Source organism: Colias philodice, chromosome 5, assembly GCF_061535455.1.
Source record: "Colias philodice isolate Cphi_HAF_F1 chromosome 5, ilColPhil1 Martin Lab GWU primary, whole genome shotgun sequence".
NCBI classification, from domain to species: domain Eukaryota; kingdom Metazoa; phylum Arthropoda; class Insecta; order Lepidoptera; family Pieridae; genus Colias; species Colias philodice.
Window position 1 is genome coordinate 10,828,444 of NC_143090.1, and position 23,045 is coordinate 10,851,488.

Genomic DNA, 23,045 nt, shown 5'->3' on the forward strand with positions numbered 1-23,045 from the left:
CATTAACATTAATTTTCCGCCTATCGACAAAGCTACTCTTAAGTTTACTGTTGTAAAAGATAATTTTATCATCAAATCGACAATAATATTTTAACTTTTCTCTATTGTAAAAGCTCTTACTATACTCGATCATAATGACTTGACAAACAAAGCAGCCCATCCATACTAATATTATAAATGCGAAAGTAACTCTGTCTGTCTGTCTGTTACTCAATCACGCCTAAACTACTGAACCAATTTGCATGAAATTTGGTATGGAGATATTTTGATACCCGAGAAAGGACATAGGCTACCTTTTATTGCGAAAATATGTACCACGGGCGAAGCCGGGGCGGACCTCTAGTACACAATAAAACAACAATAATTACAGCCATATGATTTCACAAACCATTGTTGCTATTTAATTGAAATCATTAAATTAAAACGGTCACGTAAACTGGTCCTAACCCTTTAATGCGGGTCCCATTCTATTACGCACGGTCTCTTGGCAATTGCGGCCGACCACTATTTTTGCAGTGGGCTTTATTAGGTCCCTTCTAATAAAGAGAATTTACACAGCTTTGAATACGGCTTTATCGTTACATTAAAAGGTTCGGGTTTTCGATATATTTGACGCTTTTAATGTATTTCGTTTAGGAATAGACGACCTGAATTCTGAATAGGTTTAAGATGGATTTGGTAAAAGGTTATGAGTTAATCGACGAATTAAGTTGCACTCAGTTCGCAGATACTCGTTTCATGAAACAAAAATGTTTATCTTCTGTGCACAATATTAATTAACTTTCTGTTCATGAACAAAATATTTGTACAACAGTCATAATAACACATTGATTGGGTATGAATAATGAATGTACCGCAAAACAATTACCCCTTAAAAATTTAAAAGCAAAAATCAGCCCGTACATGCAACGTAAATGTTATTCTGAAAAATATTGAAACTTAAAACTTTATTTACAAAATAAAATGTTGTGAACAAGTTTCGTATTTATGATATGCGTGTGGAAATGGAAATTCTGGCACGAACACTCAAATATTATGAGTGAGGAGATTTTTCGCGATAACGTATGCAGCGTTACACTGTTCCTTTCTTCACCCGTCACAATGAACTTATATTTACGAGAGCATCTCGATATTTCGATGAAGCGAAATTCGCAGCGTTTTTCCAAATATCTCACCTCATTCGGTTAAGCGCCTTAAATATTGCGTTGCCTCGTGATTGTCATTCAGTATTCAGAAGGTGAACGCCAATAAAAATTCTGTTCATTCACGTTCCCTTAGTCCGCATAAAGTAAAGGTTTATGGATCAACCCGACACAAAATACGCTGCGCCGAAACTTGGGATATGGAAAAAATGTGTAGTGGTACAAAATTTACAGCTCGCTCATGACACGGGTTAAGTTTTATCGGAAAATATTTCTGGAGTGATCGTGAATTGTGAAAGCTTAGATATTGTAAAGATGCGGAAACAAGATATTCGACGTGAAATGTAGTTTCGTAAAATGTTACTTCATTTGGGACAAGTTTGTATGGAGTTTATTTTTAAAAGGAGGCGTAGTATAAGAAGTGGTTTCTACTCGATTGTTTGTATTGCATATATGCGGATACGATACATACCTAGATGACTAACCACTTTTGTTTAATGATATTGCTATTAAGGAGTTATAACCTTTTTAAATATACTTTCCAAATAAAATATTTTTTATTCTATATAGGTAATCATTTATTTTGTGCTATCCCTTCATACATTTCCTTTCCTATCAGGTTGCCTCGTAGAGATTGCTGTTCAGCAATAAGGCCGCTTTACCCATTCTGATTCATTTTTGTACAATAAAGTGCTATAAATAGATAAATAAATAAAAAAAGACGTGTGGCACTCGGGGACTGCCGCGGTAAAGCTATTGCATAGCGTGCTTTCAAGCCACACCTCCGCGCCCGTCGGAGTGGGCTGGGAGCGTGAGGTTTTTCGTTACGGAATTTCTGGATTCGGTCCCCGCGCTCAAGGCCCGCGATAGAAGCTATGCAATAGCTTTAAAACTATGCAATAGCTTAATAATATCATTAGATCTACTACGTCAAAACATAGGAGTACATTATAACTATTTAGTAATCTGTGGTATTATGCTAATAGTTATCTACCACTTTTCCTAGTTCAAATAAAACCCATTTATGTGTACACAAGATTGTCTTCACTGTAGCTACAAAATACCAAGTATTTATTACGTAGTAGTATTTGTTCGCTGTGCAATAACGCAATATGAACACACGAGGCAATTTCCTTTCCCAAGTACTCAGAGGTTGCTATGGCTAAGTGGAAAAAATGAAACTTGTGAGATATGATAGACCTACAGTGAAGTAGTAATTAGATTCAAAGTTTGGAGTGGATGGAGTTTGTTATTTATTTTTATATTGTATCTACTTGCATAGTAAATGTACTTACATTTAATTAGTTGTTTTTTCTTGGAATTATATTTATTCTGGTTGGTTGGCTGGAAGAGTGGATTATGTAGCAAGAAGGATGTTTACTGTTTGAATTTATATTCTTTCTTCTGTTTTTTTTTTGTCTTATTAGATAGGTACATCACTTTAACTTAGTATATTATAATTAGCAATTTTACAATTTTAAATGCAGATATTTCATATACGCATACTCGCACTATTTAATATGGTGTGTCTGCTTTAATGAAATTTGTGCACTATTCACCTAATAAAGATATTTGACATTTATATTTATTTCATCAAGGCCACTAAAATACAGTTATTTTACAAAATCGTAACTAAGTCTTTATTATTTCGTAAATCAGTTTATCCATCCCCCATTAAAAGATAGCGAACCGATTTGGCTAAGACGAAAATGATATGGTTCATTAGGTTCTATTCTCTCATTGAATTTTATGATATAGAGGTTATAACGATCTGCACATAGTAAACGGTAATAATATATTTGATGTGTAGAATTAATCGTAATTTCTTATGATTATTTTTCAATAAGGGCCGATTTTTCAATGCTTGGATAAAACTTATCCGTCCAATAAAGTATTACACGATAATATTAAAATGTCATGTAAACTGTCAAATACGGGCAATTAGAATACGTTTTTAAAATGGTAGTTTTATACATTATTCGACGAATAAGGTTTATCCAAGCATTGAAAAATCGGCCCTATATGTATATTATTCAATAAAATGATATACATTTATTCAATAGAACAATATGGAATTAAACTACTTACTTACTGTCGCGGTGATTGTAGTTAAACTCCTCAAAAACGGCTGGCCCAGTAGTCATAAAATTTTGTCTGCATACCAGCCCCCCTAGTCAAGTGGCTTTCTGTTAGCGTAGCGTTCAATAGAATAGACTACGAATGTATGAGATTGACGTAACCTGTAGATACGTTTATCTACAGCCTACGTCAATCTCATACATTCGTAGTCTATTCTATTGAACGCTACGCTAACAGAAAGCCACTTGACTAGGGGGGCAGGTAGATCTGAGAATCGGCCAAAATTTATTTATAAAACGTGATAGGAGTGGGGCAGAACAACGTTTGCCGGGACGGCTAATCACTACATAGTATAAAACAAAGTCGCTTTCTCTGTCCCTATGTCCCTTTGTATGCTATAAAACTTTTGGTTTTTTGAACGGATTTTTGATTCAAGAGGAAGGTTTTAGTATATAATTTTATTAGGTTTTAGACAAAGCGGGCGAAACCGCGGGCGGTAAGCTAATATTATATAAATTGCTTTGATATTGCTATACCTACTAGATGTCATTTAATCTTGTATCTATTCGTTTCATGTTAACATAAGGAAGAACCAAAGTTACCATAAACATTCATTCAAAAAGTTGGTAAACTGTCATACCACAATGTAAACATCCAAACATCACGGAGACATCATCCATAAACAATGAAACTATCTTGTCACTAAGAAGTTAAGTAGGTGTGTCCCACATAACAACTCTGTTGCATCCAGAGACTACATTCAAAAGTTAACCTTATCACGTTTGTGTAGAGTCATGAATCCGTTTAACTTTATCGTTACAAATTAATTGTATCTGACCCTTTGTTTGACAGATTATTGACTCCTGCTCATCAGAGAGCTTTCATGGTACCTGTACGAGTTAAAATATCAATGAAAAATAATTGATTTAATGAATTTTTTATATATCTTATATATAAAATTCTCGTGTCACAATGTTAGTCTGCATACTCCTCCGAAACGGGTGGACCGATTCTCATGAAATTTTCTGTGCATATCGGGTAAGTCTGAGAATCGGCCAACATCTATTTTTCATATGTACCACGGGCGAAGCCGGGGCGGACCGCTAGTTTTTATATAATTACTGGCTTTACGTTCCGCTTTTATTTGTCTTAGCGTTATGATATATTATAGCCTTTTACGATGAATGAACTACCTAACAGTGAAACAATTCTCCAAATCGGACCCGTAGTTCCTGAGATTAGCGCTTTCAAGCAAACAAACTTTTCAACTTTGTTATAATATCAAGTATTGGTTATTATTGAAATCTCGAACAGATATATTATGTATCGCTACTACACTCTAAAACTAATAGAATGTCTAGACTATCTGAAGAGTAATATAAGATTGCTTTTGAAATTTGATATCAAAAGTAGCTCTATTCATACTGTTATATGCCTATCTGTAAATCTGTTTTATTAATTAGCTAATCTTAGAAATAACTGCTACGCCAAATCCTTTTGGCAGACGTGGATAAAGCCGCGGGCATAACTAGTTCAAATATAAAATAGAATATCTTATTTTAATGGTAATTTTATAGTCATTGAATTAAAATAATATTTTTATTTGTTAAGTACCATAAATATGGTGCGAATTTTCTTCATGGTTTTTTTTTCTGTATTTTTTTTAAATTACAATTATCTAAATGACTATTCCATGTGGCATATGTAAATCCAATCTCCATACAATGTGACATCTATATCTAGCAGATCATAACTTGAAGGGCAATAAACTGAGTTCGTGAATAACAGCAATAAATTTTATTGCTATTGTATCGTAAAAGAGAATTTTTATGTAATTTTAAGCACAAGAAGTTCTTTATTTTACGACTGAACTCGACGGGATTTAACTTCAATCGATTTTTGATACCTTGTATCCATTGACTTTGTTGCGGAGGTTTTGTAGATTAAACGTAAAAATGAGGTTAAAAATAACTAGTTTTCCGCATGCGGTTTCGTCCTCATTTTCAAAGAAAAACCCGCATAGTTCCCGTTCCCGTGGGATATCCGGGATAAAACCTATATTATATTGTGTTAATCCAAGTTATCTTCTATATGTATGCTAAATTTCATTGTAATCGATTCAGTAGTATTTGCGTGAAAGAGTAACAAACATACATACACATACATCCTCACAAACTTTCGCATTTATAATAGTAGTAGGATAGGAATAAAATACGATTATTTCATAAAAATTTGATATATTTCCACAAATTAAATTCTCAGTTTGCACAATAATTATGATTAATTTTTCTACAACGTAGCCCACGAGCTACGGAGCGTAGCGTCGTAGACGCTTCAATTATACGTCTACGTGCGTAGCACATTATAAACAGATGGTCTAAGATCCGAACATAAGGCGAAATTCAACGGCGTGATAATAGAATGAGACCAATTTTATAATTAATTTAGTCTATTAAAAAATGTATTAAAAATGGGTTGACTGGGAAAATCCTGGACAGGACATTTTTAATGAATTAATTTTTTTTTATTTATTTTTATTTTTTATTAATTGCAGTTTCGAGATAATAAAACAATTTTGTAATAAAACAGTGCTGACATAATTTTTTTTTTCATCATCCTATCAAGTGAAAGTAACTGGTACCGAGTACCGACATACCTGTTTATACCTTTTTTTTTTTTTTTTTTTTTTTTAGTGGGGAAATCTTGCATAGATACCCACGGCCTCCGGGGAAGAGGCCGTGGGTTATGTCGGATTCCTACCGACCAAAACCCCACTGTGTTCCGTCAAGCCGCATCAGCGACAGGGCCACGGGTATGTGTAGAATTCATCCGTGACCCCATCAGCGGCAGCCCGTCGCCGGGCCCAAACAGGCTAAGAGCCTGCAGCTCTACCCTCATGGAGCGGCGTGAGCGGAACACGTCTCACGCCGCCTATACCTGCTTATACCTGCCAACCTAGCCGTTTGTCCCGGTAAATATTAGAAAACGACTATGACTGCACATTCTGTAGGTTTCATACTTTAAGTCTATTATATTTTTTTTTTTATTATCTTGATACTGCAATTAATTAAAAAAAATGTTTTTTTTTTTAATTCATTAAAAATGTCCTGTCCAGGATTTTCCCAGTCAACCCATTTTTAATACATTTTTTAATAGACTAAATTAATTATAAATTTGGTCTCATTCTATTATCACGCCGTTGAATTTCGCCTTATGTTCGGATCTTAGACCAATGAAATGAAATGAAATGAAATGAAATGAAATGATTTATTTGTATGAATTGTGGTTACAAGGCAAAGTTATAATAAATTTCACGTCCGCACAATTCGCCAACAATTGGCATACAAATATTTAAATTTTATAATTTAAACTAATTCACGTGAGTTATTATTTAAGCAATATATTATTATTTACATTAGTTCATTTTACATTATAAATTATAATATAGCAATATGACAATTTGATTATTCCATTCTATTACATTATAATTGATTTCTTACGTCAATTTTGTCAAGCTAGGTTAACATTTTTATTGTTTCGGTAATTATAATCTAAAAAATTCGTTTAAGGAATATAAACAGTGATTAATAAGCCACGCTTTTAATTTTTTGTGCATTAAATTTTTTGGTAGTTCCCTTATATGTTTTGGTATATGGTTAAAAATATTCACACACATTACACTTGCATTCTTTTGGTAGAGTGCTGAACGGCAGTTAGGCATCATTAAACGTGTGGGATCTCTTAGTCCCAGTATAGAGTGGTCTTTCATGCTTTTAAAAAGTTCACTATGTTTTTTGACAAATATACAAATTTCCAAAACGTATAATCCCGTGAGTGTTAAAAGATGGTGCTTTTTGAATAATGGTCGACAAGATTCTAAGGGACCAATATTGCACATAGCCCTTATGCACCTCTTCTGTGCCAAGAATACATTTGTCACGTCCGTCGAGTTGCCCCTGCAGAATATAATTCCATACCGTATCACAGATGTAACGTATCCGTAATATGCGGTAAGCGCAGCATTAAAGGACACTGTGTTTCGTAGTCTTCTTAATGCGTAGACGAACTTATTTATTTTTCCGGTAATCATGTCACAATGTGCTTTCCAGTTGCAATTTTGATCTACATTTAACCCTAGGAACTTTATGTAATGTGTTTGTTCGATAGTATGGAATTTGTCCGTTACATTAAGAGGTGTATGTCGAGCTTTATAATTTGAAAATTGAATAAATTTTGTTTTAGTCATATTAGCCGATAGATTATTATCATTAAACCATGTCAATACTAATTCTAAATTTTTATTAATTGTCATGTTATAATTTATCTCTTTGTGATCGTCAGAATAAATTATTGAAATGTCATCTGCAAACAATATACACTTTTGGTCCATAATGTCAGGTAGGTCATTTATGTAAATTAAAAATAATAAAGGCCCCAATATGCTGCCCTGAGGCACACCGAAACTATTAGGTAAATAGGGGGACTTGTATGTAGTGAACTCTAGCTTGGTATTTATTTTATTTATTTCAACACTCTGTTGTCTCTGAAACAAATAATCATGAATCCATTCAAGAGCAGGACCTCTAATGCCATACTTCTCACATTTATATATAAGTAGTTTGTGGTCCACAAAGTCAAAAGCTTTTGACATGTCAAAGAAGATTGATGCAACAGGAATAGAGTATCAATTTTCATGACGTTACTAAAATCATTTAAAACCCGTAGATATAAGTTTAGCTTTTGAACTTTCATTGAAATTCTAAGGAACTTTATAGCCTGTTATTTTAGTTTGAAAAGAATTTATATTTTGATACCTATTAATTTAAACAATTAGATTGCATAGATCCATCGATGTACTAGTAAATGACTTATATGACTGAAATTTATGACTTATATCATAACCACAACTCAAATCCTCATACACAAAAACAATACTACTTCACATTCACAAGGCAAAACGATAGCAAAGCGACACAAATTACCGAACGGAGTCCTGTCAGCTAACTCAATAAAATTGTTTACGTAAACTCTACGTGTGCTACTTAACCGGCATAATGGCTTTGTCAAATTGAGCGCCATCAAAGCGCGTCACAACGCCTGACGCTATAACGCCGCGATGTATATTTTATACTATCATGCACTATTGGCTTTGTTAGATAGAAAGCGTATAGCGTGCGTCAGAGCGTCGCGTCGTCCGTCGCTCTGTTTGAGCGTATGCGTAGATGAGTAGTAGAGCGTAGCCATGTTACAGCGTAGTAAAACACAATGCGACATCATAAAGCGCCGGTCATCGCTTTGACGCGCGCTAAGAACGCGTTCTATATGGCAAAGCCATTAAAGGTACGCTGACTAGGAGCTGTATTCAATAGGAATTGAGCCATTGAGGCTTTTTTAACGTTGATTGAAGAACTAACGTTACGTTACGGGAAGTGAAATTCAGCCTTATGATGAATGGAGTGAAAGAAAGGAGTGTAATGAGATCAGGCAGTATTTATTTATACGAATTGGGTGTAAATTTGACCCTCTAATTCTAGAGACTTTTACATGTCTTGCATGCTAATGTCTTAATGAAATAAACATTCAATAAATAATAATGTTACAAACCTTTAAGAGAACGTCACAACTCACACTACCTTATTATTATTTTATATGGCTTTAAGAATTGTCCATGGGCTAAATAACATGATACATCACTTAAGAATAATGTTAATATAATAAATGTTCGTTTTTCTTTGTAATCTTGATATACTTAGTTAAAAATTTAGGTACCTTATATAACCATACAAAAAGTAGTGTAATATAATATAACAGAAACGTATTTCAAATACTTTAAATATCGAATGAGCATAAATCATACTTTACGCATTAAAATTAACGTCCAGTTGTAACTTTATTTCCTCACAATTTTACTTCTTCAATAAAAATGCGCTATATACATTTATGTGATACGTGAATTATTGAATAGCCACAAAAAAGTAATATCAACCCATATTTACCCTGTTCGACCTCTTATTTCCCGTTGCGAGTGTTACAAAAATAATGATATTATTGTCGTCTGTATTATGTATAAACTATCGTATGGAATATTGAATAAAATATCAGCAAAAAGTTTTCTCAGAAACATAGGTATCTATAATTGTACGTGGATCATGAAAAGAACTTATACATGGAAATAGTTGTTTAATTATGAAAAATAAATGTTATTTTTTGTTATTGTTATAATTAAAACAATACTCAATACCTCTACAAAAAACGTAAATACGTTACATTCATGTTATACTTACTTAAACAATAGGATAGTAATACAATTATAGACATATTCACCTAATCCATTAACAAAAAAGTGTACATTAACATGTCCAGAATTTTAAATTCTACTCCGCTATAAACTACGTCATCTCTTAAACCTTATTTATTTAAAAATTATTGCTCCTTTCTAGCGTGTAGTTACAAAATTACAGTAAAAAGCTCAGGAATACATACCCACCTAAGACAACACATAAAGCTATATATTTTATAACCAGCTGCGCTTTGCGATTGGCTATCTAACACCGAAAGAATTTTTCAAAACGGACCAGTAGTTCCCGAGATTAGCGCGTTCAAACAAACAAACTCTTCAGCTTTATAATATTACTAGTATAGATACCATAATGAAAGTTTAACAAAACCAAAAGCTTAATGAAACGAAAAATTAATTAGAGGAACCTCTAGCAAGCGAGTACATTTCCGAGATTGCTTGTACACGACAATGAAGTCGTCACTTCGGTCTCAAAGGCGATGGCCCAAACTACGAGTGGCCATAAAGCACTCGCTTTACGATGCAAACGCCGTCCTGTTTTCGGTTTTGAGCCCAATTTGTGAGAGACAGCGGAATAACAATCAAGTAGGTAGGCGTTTAAACTTTCATAAACTTAATAATATACAGTTAGAAATGTTTTCAGCGTGCTAAATTGTAGAAAGTATTGCAAATTACACCTGTGAGCAAAGACACACATAGGTCACAGCAACGGATACAAAAGAATACATAATAATTGTAGAGTCTCACAAAATAATAATATATAAGCACACCTATCTTAAAGATAAAGTTATCGAACTAAGTATTATTTATTTATTTATTTACTCTATATTGTACAACAGTCTTATAAAATAAAAGTACAACAAAACCATTCAAAATATACAAATGGCGGCCTTATGGCTCTAAGCCATCTCTGCCAGGCAGGTATACTGCATGTTGTACTTTATACCTAATACGACCAAAAGGTACATTGTAATATTTAAGCTAAGTATTATAAATTCAAAATTACATGACATACGAAAATTAAATAATTAAACAATGAAATACAAATTATTTCCAAGTTTATTTGGGAAATTTACGCATTACGCAAAGAACGCATTACGCAAATTACGCAAAGAATAAAATATTATATAATCCGATTTTCTATAATAATCAAAACGCATAAGTCCATACCTTGTACTGTAGTCAAATTTAAGCCGGAGCAGTCGCAACACACATTGCAATTGACCGCCAGCGTTTACATCGATATTGCGAATGAATTTAGAAGCTAGCTTTCAGACTTACCAGCGCTTGTAATGAAATTGATTTAGGTTTTCTTTCAAGGTTTTCAAAGGCTGTAGGTATAGAGCGTCGGATAAATTGTGTTTTATATGTTTTAGATCCGCAACTTTGATTAATACTCAGTAAGGTTATTATACTCAAATTATGTTATTTCAGAAAGTCTGAAGTTATTAATTCAGTCAGTAATAGTATTTTATTCCTACTCTGAACAACACAATTTTCTCTTTTGTTTTCATATTTTATCAGTTATTATCCTAATTCTAGACGATTCCAACTAACCATATCTAATTATTATTAAAATCCTTTTCTTCCTTCCTTCCCTCATTTTAAATTATAAGTCGTAAGTAATACGACTTTCTGTATAAATAAAAAGATAAATTATATAAAAATATTGATAACGATTTGTTTATAGTGAAAATTACAATTATAGAAGAACATCTTCTCTTATCAAAATCAGAAAAATCCACGTGCAATTTTCATAACAATTACTTGGCAAAGGGCTATGAATTCTAATAGCTGATGTATGAACCACTACCATTGTTTCTACATCCAAGTGAACTAACTAAAATATATTACGCCAAGGCAGCTCAAGCAAGATATAGGCAATTACATACCTTTGACAGAATATTGGCGTGAAGGTAGGGTCAGTATATGTCTTTGATATAATCTTATAATCTCTATTGTATCGAGATAATAATATATTCTATGTATAGTTTTGTATTGATTTCTGGTTGAGGTATTGATCTAAAGATGATTGCATGAGGACCACGGAGTAAATGAGGACAATTAGTACTATGTAGTTTATATAAGATTAAAAAGAGAGTTTTAATTGGCAAGTGACCGCTCAGGACCGTGGAAGGTGGAGAGTTCTCGTCTCGGAGGCCAAAACCCACTTCGGGGTTTCAGCGCCACAGGAGTAAGTAAAAAGAGAGTTTGATCATTATTGGTAGAACTGTGTTGTAGGTATTTTTTACTCACTAATAAAATATCTATCTATTATCAATATGTATGAACACTGTATGAAAAACGTCATGATAGTAAACCGGCATAGGTATTGTTTTTACTCTATGAGAGAATTTGATAAAATTATTATTAAACTACATTCCAATACAATGCCTTTAGTTAGGATTTATTGTTGAGTAAATAAATATACCAAAGCAACGCAATTCATTTTATTATATTTATTCAAATTCAACAAAATTCTTGTTTTTGATAACTTTTATTGTAAATCGGTATAAGTATTTAGAGCCTATTATAGTTCATCGGTTAAAATAAGAAAAGCGAAGAAATAGTAGGATATGTCTTAAGTAGATAATTACTAAAATATGTAAATGAAAATGCGTCACATTAAATGTTCAATTCTAAAAAATGATTGATCATTAATGTCCACAAGACTTCCTATAAGTAATAGGTATTTAACATTTGTATTTTTTTAATACCAGTAAAAACGAATTGTACCTTACATTACTGTGCAAAATCTCATGCATTATGCGTCGTCCCGCGTCACGGTCTGATAATATTGTGTCAGCAATGAATATCGATTAAAAAGAAATAAGGTCGGTTTGTTAGGTTTCTTTTGTTTTATTTTAAAGAAATTCAAATGATATTTATTGCAAAAATGTAGTAACAAATTATAAATGTTTGATTATTATAATATTATGTGGCCAATACATTCTACCCATTGCCAAGAATATTCTTTATAGATGTTTATAATAACGAAATTAACAAGAAAGGTTTAGAAAAAAAAAATAACTATATTGCTAGTAGAAAATTGAAAAATCTATTGAAAATATTTTCACTGAAAGGTAAATGAAGTATAGGTATTAACGCGTACACAATATTATTAATACAGCAATTTAAATTTAAAAACCCCAGCCAGTGATACCTTTATATTTACGTGGTGTTACCTTCTCAAAGAACACAAAAAGGATATTATTTTTAAATGAGCTTCGAGTATTATTGCGGTTGAGGTTCCTACTCAATGTTATTTTATTCATAAGCAATACAAACTTTATTCTTGAGTTCCCGAAAATGTGATCTACAAAAATAAATTTTATCACTGGCAACTTTCATAACTTTTATTATGTCTAGCAAGTTTTGGATAATATCATAAGATGTAAGTTTGAGAATTTTTTTTTCACAACAAACAAAGTTATGAATTTTCTAAATTCTAATAGCTATTTTAAGTAAATACTAAATTATCTACAAATTTATCTTAGTGCTTGTCCCGTTATTCGCTAAATTTTTACTTTTATAGCAGAAAACGTTTTTTCATTGTGATTCAATATTCATATTTTCGCTTTTAAAGTGAAACTTTTATTACATCGTCTCAAACTTTTTGGTCTGTGTAGCGCATGTCGCGTGTATCGCGGCTGCCGAGTAGGTATACCTACTCGGCAGCCGACCGACACGCGACATGCGCTACACAAAGCAGTGTTCGGAACCGTTCGAACAGTTTCACTTTTACCGTGGTTTCATAAAACCACACAACATTTTTGCACGCCTCATATGCGAAGCGTTGAGGTGGGTACTACTGTCGCTTCGCGCAAAACATCTGATTTTTCAAACTTAAAATGTCTTTATGTATAATACATTGCACTTGTAAGATAATACATACACACACATATTAAGAAAAAACACTATTTTTAACGTTCATGATATTTTTGATGTCATTTTTGTTATTTAAACTAGTTAAAAAACAGTTTAAAAAAGTTCTGTCTTGGACGTCCGTGTGTCTGTATGTGCGGATCCTTTTTCTTGTTAACACGATAGCGACCGAAATACTTAACTAATCGAGTCTTTTTTTTTCTCTTACGCTTGAGTATGCTCAGGAATAGAACCCTTTCATTTTTCAGGGTCTGATTCGATGTGGTTTAATTGTTATTAAATAAACAAAAATAATAATTAATAAATATTTATTAAAAAAAATTATGAGGCGTGCACTTTTGGATTTTCCAAATTATATTTTAAGTCTATTGTAGAATGTAGTCTTTGATTTCATTATATTATAGTTTTAGAAATTACACGCGAGGCTGGGTTCAATATTAGTTTGAATGTAATAAGAATGTACTACGATTCTACACAACTGCCTAATTGAGATAGACAGTCTGTTGATAACAAATCACAGCAAGTCAACGAATATTAACAAAGTGAGGGTAGTTGGGTTAAACATCGTTTATACTTACAACGTCTGGGCCTAGGCACGATTCGTACGAATGCGCCACGATTCAAAGGACGGCGGCATTTTATAGTATTCGACAGCTACGCATCTTCAGACAGGAAATAATGACAACTATTCATCCACGAAAATAGTAAATCAAAAGATATTAGGTCTAACAATAGGTATAATATTTTAATGGAGAACTTAAATAATTATCCTGATAATATATAAAAGCCGCGTTTTCGCTGCGTCTGTATGTCTTCTTGAACCCAAAAACTACTGCACCGATTTTCATTCGGATCGCCATTTTAATTTACCCTCCTATTGAATTATAATTTGTTAAGTTTTAGACAAAAAGTTATTTTTAATAAATCTCGTAGTTCAGAATGATGTAGATTCTAGGGTATAATGATAGGTATAGATATACTTATTAATTACCTACATAGTAATGTAAATCAAAATGAAACGATAAATTTTATCTAAACGGCTGAACCGATTTCATTAATTTTTTTTACAACATTCCTTGAAGTACCTACCCACGAAGATGGTACTTACGGGGAGAAAAATTAAAAAAAAAATAGAATCGACTGATAGGCGATACTATGAAGTTCACCGGGTCTGTATCTTATTCAAAATTTAAATCATAAATAAAAGAAATCTAGAGCCACAATTTAGATTCTAGAGCCTTAGCGATTTCAAAAAGGCGATTTTTTTTTAAATAATAGCCAACTCCTAAGCCAACTCCAGTCCAGTGCTTGTATAAAATGTAAAATGAAGTTTATTAAATAAAGAATTGAATATCAAATGTAATATTTTCTACGAAGTTTTGTTTTATTTTAAAGTTTTACTTCATATAAGTCGCCTTTACTGTTCTGTGTAAGTCGCAGTAACCACAGCAGTAACGGAACGTAAAAAGAACAACATTCACATGACATTTCATGACGTTGTGACTTCTGTCATGTCTATTAACTTCAAGCTCAATTTCAAGACGCAAAATCAAAAATGACGTATCGTTGTTTTCGTTTTTTATATTGAAATAAGTTGATTATTCACTTGAAATCATAAATAATTTCACTAATCATTTGAAACATTGTCAATAAGTGACGAAACAATTACTAATTTTATAATATTATAGTGGTTCGGGTTAAATTCATCGTATATTCAAGTACACTCCCTTATTCTAAGTATAGTGTTCAGTATTTATATTTTTCTCTTATTAGAAAATGGATTGCGTTACCACCTTAAAGATTCTGGTAATTGGTGAAAGTGGTGTTGGAAAATCCAGGTGAGTAATAGTTTAGAGACTTACAAACTTATAAACTCATGTCAAGCAAAGTTGAGTCATTGCTTCAAGGATAGTTTCTTTTCAAGGAAATATTGTTGCGTTAAGTTTCTATCATAGTTAGTATCTTTTTGATACATATCAAACTTATTATTTAAACTTTACTTCATAAATGTGAATTATTCACTGCGACAGTGAATCAATAAACCATAGACTATGTATATCTGTCTATTTATTATTTGCTTAAGCTCAGCTAACTCTGTACCTAATGCACAAATGATTAAAATCAAAATATAAAACCTTGATTCAATTATAAATATTAATTACTTGCTTCACAGCTGCAACTTCACTCGCTTTGTCTAAAACCAAATAAATTATATACTAAAACTTTCCTTGAGCATCACTCTATCAATTAAAAAATCACTTTTTTAATAGGTAGATGTTCCATAGCATACATACATACAGACAAAATTGATGCGGGAAGCGACTTTGATTTATACTAGTTATATAGTGATTTGTGTTTTGCAATGTTTCATCTTTCCTTGGACTTTGACATAATATTTAAGATCAAAGTCCAATTCATCCAGCCTTTTGAGTTTCATTGAAACAAACTCACAATTTGTTTATTTTTCTTTATAATATAAATTCTTCCACAAACTCCATATTTTAGTATCATCCTAGCGTTCACAACAGGGGACTACAATGCATCGTTTCCAGCGACCATCGGAGTTGATTACAAATGTAAGGTTATGGAAGTTAACGGACTTAAAGTGAAACTCGGTATTTGGGATACAGCTGGTCAAGAACGATACAGGACACTTACAAATAGCTTTTATAGGTAAGGTAGTATTTCTTTGTTGCTAAATGGAAAGTTATAGATGATGACAAAAGTTGCAAATTATTGAAATGTATGAGAGATGTCACTAAAATGTTTTATTAAATTTAAATAAGACATTGTCTATAAGACATATTAGTCTTTAGGCTCAAAATCTCAATATTGGGTTGTCAACTAGAATATAAATATTGCTTTTAACTACCTACTTAATAATAATATTTGGTTCAATGTATAACAAAAAATCGTTTCCAAACATTTTTTATAAAAAATAAGTTTTTCAAACACAATTATTTTGTTTTAGAGATGCTCACGGTGCAATATTAGTGTATGATGTGTCAGAACCAAAAACCCTAGCGAAGTTAAATGAATGGGTTGAAGAGTTACAGGTGTATTCCACAAAGAAGAATATTGTCTGTCTAGTTGTTGGAAATAAGATTGATAAGGTATTTAGTTTTTTTTTTTACATTTTTTGTGTAACTTGTCATAACTGATGAACATAATTAATGGTTAGATGCATTTAAGAAGACAATATTAAATTGATCAATAAAGTGTTATACCAAAAAAAAAATGAAAAAAAAATACGTGTGGCACTCGAGGACTGCCGCGGTAAAGCTATTGCATAGCATCGTTGTGCCGGTTGGAGTGGGGGGTGTTAGATTTTTTCGTTACGGAATTTTTACATTCGGTCGCCGCGCTCAAGGCCCGCGATAGAAGGTTATGCAATAGCTCAAAATATATGTTTTTTTTGTTATTAATTTTTGAATAGAATGTCTCTCCATAACTTAATTTTTTCACCAGTATAATAATGTTTTATGTCTTTGCAGATTAAAATTGTTATCTGACAATAAACATTTATCAGTTGTTATTTAAGTTTACAAGAAGTAAAATTTTCCAATATTATAGTTAAAAGTAATATTTTCAGTTAAATATTTTATATCTATATGATTTAGACCCGCGTAGTACCAAGAGAAGCTGGGCAGGCGTTCGCACAAAAACACAGAATGCTATTTATAGAAAGCAGCGCTAAGACACAGGAAGGCATCAATCTGGCATTTGAAGAATTGGTTCAAAAGGTAAAGTTTATTATTTAACTGTGTTAAATAATTTATATGAACTTTATTGTTTTTACAGTTTGTAGTGAGGGAAAACCCTAAATATTTTGAGATTTTTTTTTATGTGAAAATGTTGTTTTCTAATTTAAAAGAAAGCCTTTTATTTTGAACCATTTTTAATACATTTACTTATTATTTTTTGATTCAAAACCATGAAAATATTTGACATGGTTTTCATATATGGTGGAAATTGAACAATTAGTGGCTTATTCAGCTATCATCATTAAGAAAAATATTTTTTATTTTTATTTTATCCATATTTTTTATAGATCATAGAAACACCAGGTCTGTGGGAGTCCACTGGGTCTTCATCAAATATTCGCATATCAAACGAGGAGAGGAGACAACAAGAGCAGTCGTGTTATGATTACACATGTTCCATTTAATAGCGGTCCGCCATTTTGTTTTTGAGTTTTCGTGCGTTTTAACATGATTGCGACTTGGAGGGTATGTTAGTGGTGTTATAAAATATTGCGCACTTCATAATTTACTGGGAAAACAATTTTTTTAAATTTTGTCATATTTCAGTGGTTTTTTTATTTGTTTTAATTTACGTCGTCATTAATTTTTAATAGGTTCTAATAAATGTTACGGAAACTAATCGTACATGGAAAATTTTTAAAACGCACGAAACGTAAAATTATTGTTCACATAATTATTATTGTTGTACTACATATAGATAGGGAATGAACTGACACGAAATTATAATTATTGCGTTGATTTTTTTTAACATTAAAGGTACATCAGTCCGCTGTAGAGAAAGTTAAATAATTTTCACTCTATCATTCATGGATCGTTCTTGCCCTAAATAACTTTTTACTCTTAAGAAATGTGCAATTCATTCTCAATCTTTGTTACATTTGCACCAATATAGATAAAATTGTAAATAAAATATTGAGCCGAAATAAAGATATTTTTTTACCAACATGTTATCTGTGAGAAATATCTTCTATGTAGAGATTGTTTGTGTTCATTATTTTGTTAGCGTACAACATTGGATGCGTATTTAGTTGCATAGGATTATTAAGCTCTATGATTATTTGACTAATTTTAATGGTGTTTTAGATATTTTAATCACTTTGGCTCATCAGTTGAACATGTAATAAGTTCAGAATAAAATGAACTTACGATTCAAATTGTATGCGTGAGAAACTGTACAGCATTTCATGTCTTATTATCTGATTGCGACAAGAAGAGGGCTAAGACGTTGCCGCTCCGTAACCGATTAGTGAGTTCGTCTTGCGGAGCGGTAACGTCGTTTCATATGTGTACGCCGTGCGGAACGACAACGGTGCGTCAATCGCTCGTCATGCATTTGTCGTGAGGAACGGCAACGTCGCGTCACCCGCTCGCCATGCGTTTGTCATGCGCGGCGGCAACGTTGGGTCAGCCTGTTGATGCGCGTTTGTAGTGCGGTAATTAAAAGCTGTTACTCGAAAAACATTCCTCCATTTACAAACCCTTTTGTCGCAGTTGGGTAATAACTAATAACACAAACATGGGTATTAGTAATAATTGGGAACATAGATGAATCGATTACATTTTATAACATCATATAATTTCATGTTGATTTTTTAAAATTTTGCACGACAACTTATATTATATTATGCGAAATAAAATAATATAGACTCAAAGTACAATACGAGTATAGTTCTGTCTCTTTCTTACTCAAGGAGTTTTATATTACTGTCCCTATCGGCACAACGGATTCGGATAACGCATGATACCTATGTGATATTTTGTATTTGCTTTTGTAAATAAAATGTAATAAATTTTTATTCACCTTAATGTTAGCTGAAATCAATAAATGCTATTTATATGAATTTTGATTTTTATTTCTTGAATAATACACACATACTGTATACCCTAAATTAGAGAAGGGCCGAATTATGACCGTGAAGCACCAGCTTTCAAATTAAAATAGTATCATCCAAATCGGTTCACCAAGTCGAAAGTTCTAAGGTAACAAACCCAAAAGAAATACGGTCGAATTTTAAAACTACCCAAGCGTGTATTACGCAAGTATTTATATGGTAGTTTCTGAAGAATAAGTACCTACTTATTGCTAAAGAAAAAAGATATAGGTTAACTGCGTAGGTCGAAAAACGACGGCTGTTGAGAATCACTACATAACTATAAATAGTAGGTAAGCATATAATAGGTATATTATTTAGTTGTACATTATCCTACTGCTATACATTAATTATATATAAAACTCATTATTTGTTTCTGATCACTGATTTAATGTATAAAAATTATGTGATATAAATATCAATAAGATTTCCGCCCGCGTCTTCGTCTTCGCCTGCGTTTTTAAAGATAAACCAGCATAGTTCCCGTTCCTGTTAGATTTTCGGTATAAAAAGCCTATAGCATAATATGATTTACTCTGGGTCTTCAGCTACCTACATACCAAATTTAATTGCAATCGGTTCAGTAGTATTTGCGTGAAAGAGTAACAAACATCCATCCTTCCATCCATCAATCATCCCAAACTTTCGCATTTATAATATTATTAGTAGTTAGGATTACTTAGGTATTGAAAATACTTCTCTTTTTTACGTACAATAATATGTTTCTAGTAGTGAGGTAGGTACCTATTATTTCAAAACTTCCTTGCTCTTATTCACTGCACTTTCCACGTGATTAAATTCTTATCTTTACTGGCTAGGAATATCCTCTGGAAATAACTTCGCCCTCTGTATAATTATTGTGCATTTAAGAATTTACCTAATAGTCCATTGAATAAAAAGTTCTAGAGTGCGTGAGTTAGTAACGTAAGATGTTTCTTCGGAAACATGTCAAGAGTCCCTAGGTAATAAACATACTAAAACCCCGGGACACTAGGATGAGCCCCGGAGTGGGGGGAGGAGGGAAAAGGTCCATTTTTTTCATTTTTCGCTTAAATCTCAAAAACGGTACATGTTAGAGAAAAACTTTCAAGGAAAAGTTGAAAGGCCATAAAATTATCTACAAGTTGTACCTAAATTATTTTTTCCTATATCCTACCGTTTCTGAGTTACACGCAGTAAAAAATGATTTTGGCTCAAACAATTTCCCCATACGATCAAAAAATATTTCTTTCTTCCAAAAAAACTCTTATGTGCAGCTTGTGACCGGTACTGATAGATTGCTCTTAATTAGGTCTATAATTGGTAAAATAAACACATTCCACCATGGAAGCCTTTAGGAGGAATCGATTGTCAAAATATTATATTAGGGTAGTTTGAGTTACTGAACTTGATCTTTTTATTTTTTCTTCCAAAAAACTCAAAAGTGCAACTTGTGACCGGTACAGATAGATTGCTCATAATTAGGTCTATCATTGATAAAAATACTAGATTCCACCACGGAGGCCTTTACGGGGAATTGAATTTTATTAGGGTAGTTACGATACTTGAACTTTTTATTTTTTTTTCTTCCAAAAAACTCAAATGTGCAACTTGTGACCGGTACTGATAGATTGCTCTTAATTAGGTCTGTAATTGGTAAAATAAACACATTCCTCCATGGAAGCCTTTAGGAGGAATCGATTGTCAAAATATTGCATTAGGGTAGTTTGAGTTACTGAACTTGATCCTTTTATTTTTTTTCATCCAAAAAACTCAAATGTGCAACTTGTGACCGGTACTGATAGATTGCTCTTAATTAGGTCTATAATTGGTAAAATAAACACATTCCTCCATGGAAGTCTTTAGGAGGAATCGATTGTCAAAATATTATATTAGGGTAGTTTGAGTTACTGAACTTGATCTTTTTATTTTTTTCGTCCAAAAAACACAAAAGTGCAACTTGTGACCAGTACAGATGGATTGCTTATAATTAGGTCTATCATTGATAAAAATACCAGCTTCCACCACGGAGGCCTTTACGGGGAATCGAATTTTATTAGGGTAGTTACGATACTTGAACTTTTTATTTTTTTTCTTCCAAAAAACTCAAATGTGCAACTTGTGACCGGTACTGATAGATTGCTCTTAATTAGGTCTATAATTGGTAAAATAAACACATTCCTCCATAGAAGCCTTTAGGAGGAATCGATTGTCAAAATATTATATTAGGGTAGTTTGAGTTACATACTGAACTTGATCTTTTTATTTTTTTCTTCCAAAAAACTCAAAAGTGCAACTTGTGACCGGTACAGATAGATTGCTCATAATTAGGTCTATTATTGATAAAAATACCAGATTCCACCACGGAGGCCTTTACGGGGAATTGAATTTTATTAGGGTAGTTACGATACTTGAACTTTTTATTTTTTTTCTTCCAAAAAACTCAAATGTGCAACTTGTGACTGGTACTGATAGATTGCTTATAATTAGGTCTATAATTGGTAAAATAAACACATTCCTCCATGGAAGCCTTTAGGAGAAATCGATTGTCAAAATATTATATTAGGGTAGTTTGAGTTACATACTGAACTTGATCTTTTTATTTTTTTCTTCCAAAAAACTCAAAAGTGCAACTTGTGACCGGTACAGATAAATTGCTCATAATTAGGTCTATCATTGATAAAAATACCAGATTCCACCATGGAGGCGTTTAGGAGATATTGAATTTATTAGAGTAGTTAGGTAAAATAAAAAGCTTTCGAATTTTTCACATTTCATGGGATGTAGCTCGAAAACGGCTGCGAATAGAAAAAAATGATTTAGGTACAACTTGTAGATAATTTTATGGCCTTTCAACTTTTCCTTGAAAGTTTTCTCTAACATGTACCGTTTTGGAGATTTAAGTGAAAAATGAAAAAATGGACCCATTCCCCCCCTCCCCCCACTCCGGGGCTCCTCCTAGTGTCCCGGGGTTTTAGTATGTTTATTACCTCGGGACTCTTGACATGTTTCCGAAGAAACATCTTACGTTACTAACTCACGCACTCTATACCCCCCTTGGAGGGACTCATTCAATGGACTATAACTACATTAATTGTATTAAAAACATTGGGTTCATTTTATTTGAAGTTTCGTGATCCCTTTTGAAGGTAGGTATGAGGTCACACATCTCTTTCACTGATCGATTTTCTATAAGGACAATTATTAGTAGCTGATCAGTAGTTTAACAGACCTTCTGAGTCCTGCCAGATAGACTATTTGTCACAACCGGGAATCGAATATTATATTAATAGTCAAATATTCAGTGTCAAAAAATAATAAAAGTTACCTAGATAAATAAATGAGCTATAATGTCGTAGTAAAATTATATGAGTGTTGACATAATTATTATTAGCAGGTTAAATCAAACACAAGGCAAGTGATTTTAATAACTATATAAAATATTACTAAAAGGGGCGAGGACAGCAGCAGCAGTTCCACCTATAAAATATATATTTTTTTTATATTTAGCTGCGTACCTAGATAACTTATTACTTGGGTATTACCACAGACTAATAATAATATACTACGGGTATTACTATGTACGTTCAATCAATATTATGATAGTATAACTTCTAAATTAAATTTTATTTCTAATAACTATTCCGAAAACCGCGGTTTCATTACCCTCAAATTAATCTAGAATCCTATTAAGATCAAAATGTATCTCTATCTATAAACTAATTAACAGTTAACTTAGCGAATACAATTATTTACCTATGTATCTACATTTTCATTTATTATCTACAAGGGTATCAATTCTGATTGAATAATTTTACTATACCATTAAATTGTATTAACGTAATATTGTTTATTAACTGTGTAGGTGTCTTTGATTATTATTAAGTGGGCGTAGAAACGCGTAGAACAAGACAAAGTTGGTAGCCAAATTTTAGGACTTATAAGGACTTATAAGAGAAAATAATTTTGAGCTCTGTTCCCATAACTACGTAGCTTTTTATAAATGGGACTTTCGTATTACATCAAT

General features: G+C 32.4%; 1 protein-coding gene across 1 annotated transcript; it reads left to right on the forward strand.

Moving 5' to 3' along the window:
- Positions 1-14,936: 14,936 nt before the first annotated feature.
- Positions 14,937-19,009, forward strand: Rab18 (RAS oncogene family member Rab18). Its single transcript, XM_089695754.1, has 5 exons — positions 14,937-15,242; positions 15,910-16,077; positions 16,376-16,517; positions 17,025-17,147; positions 17,456-19,009. The coding sequence occupies exons 1-5, from the start codon at positions 15,181-15,183 to the stop codon at positions 17,570-17,572; spliced, it is 612 nt and encodes a 203-aa protein (XP_089551880.1). The 5' UTR covers positions 14,937-15,180; the 3' UTR covers positions 17,573-19,009.
- The last annotated feature ends 4,036 nt before the right edge of the window (positions 19,010-23,045 follow it).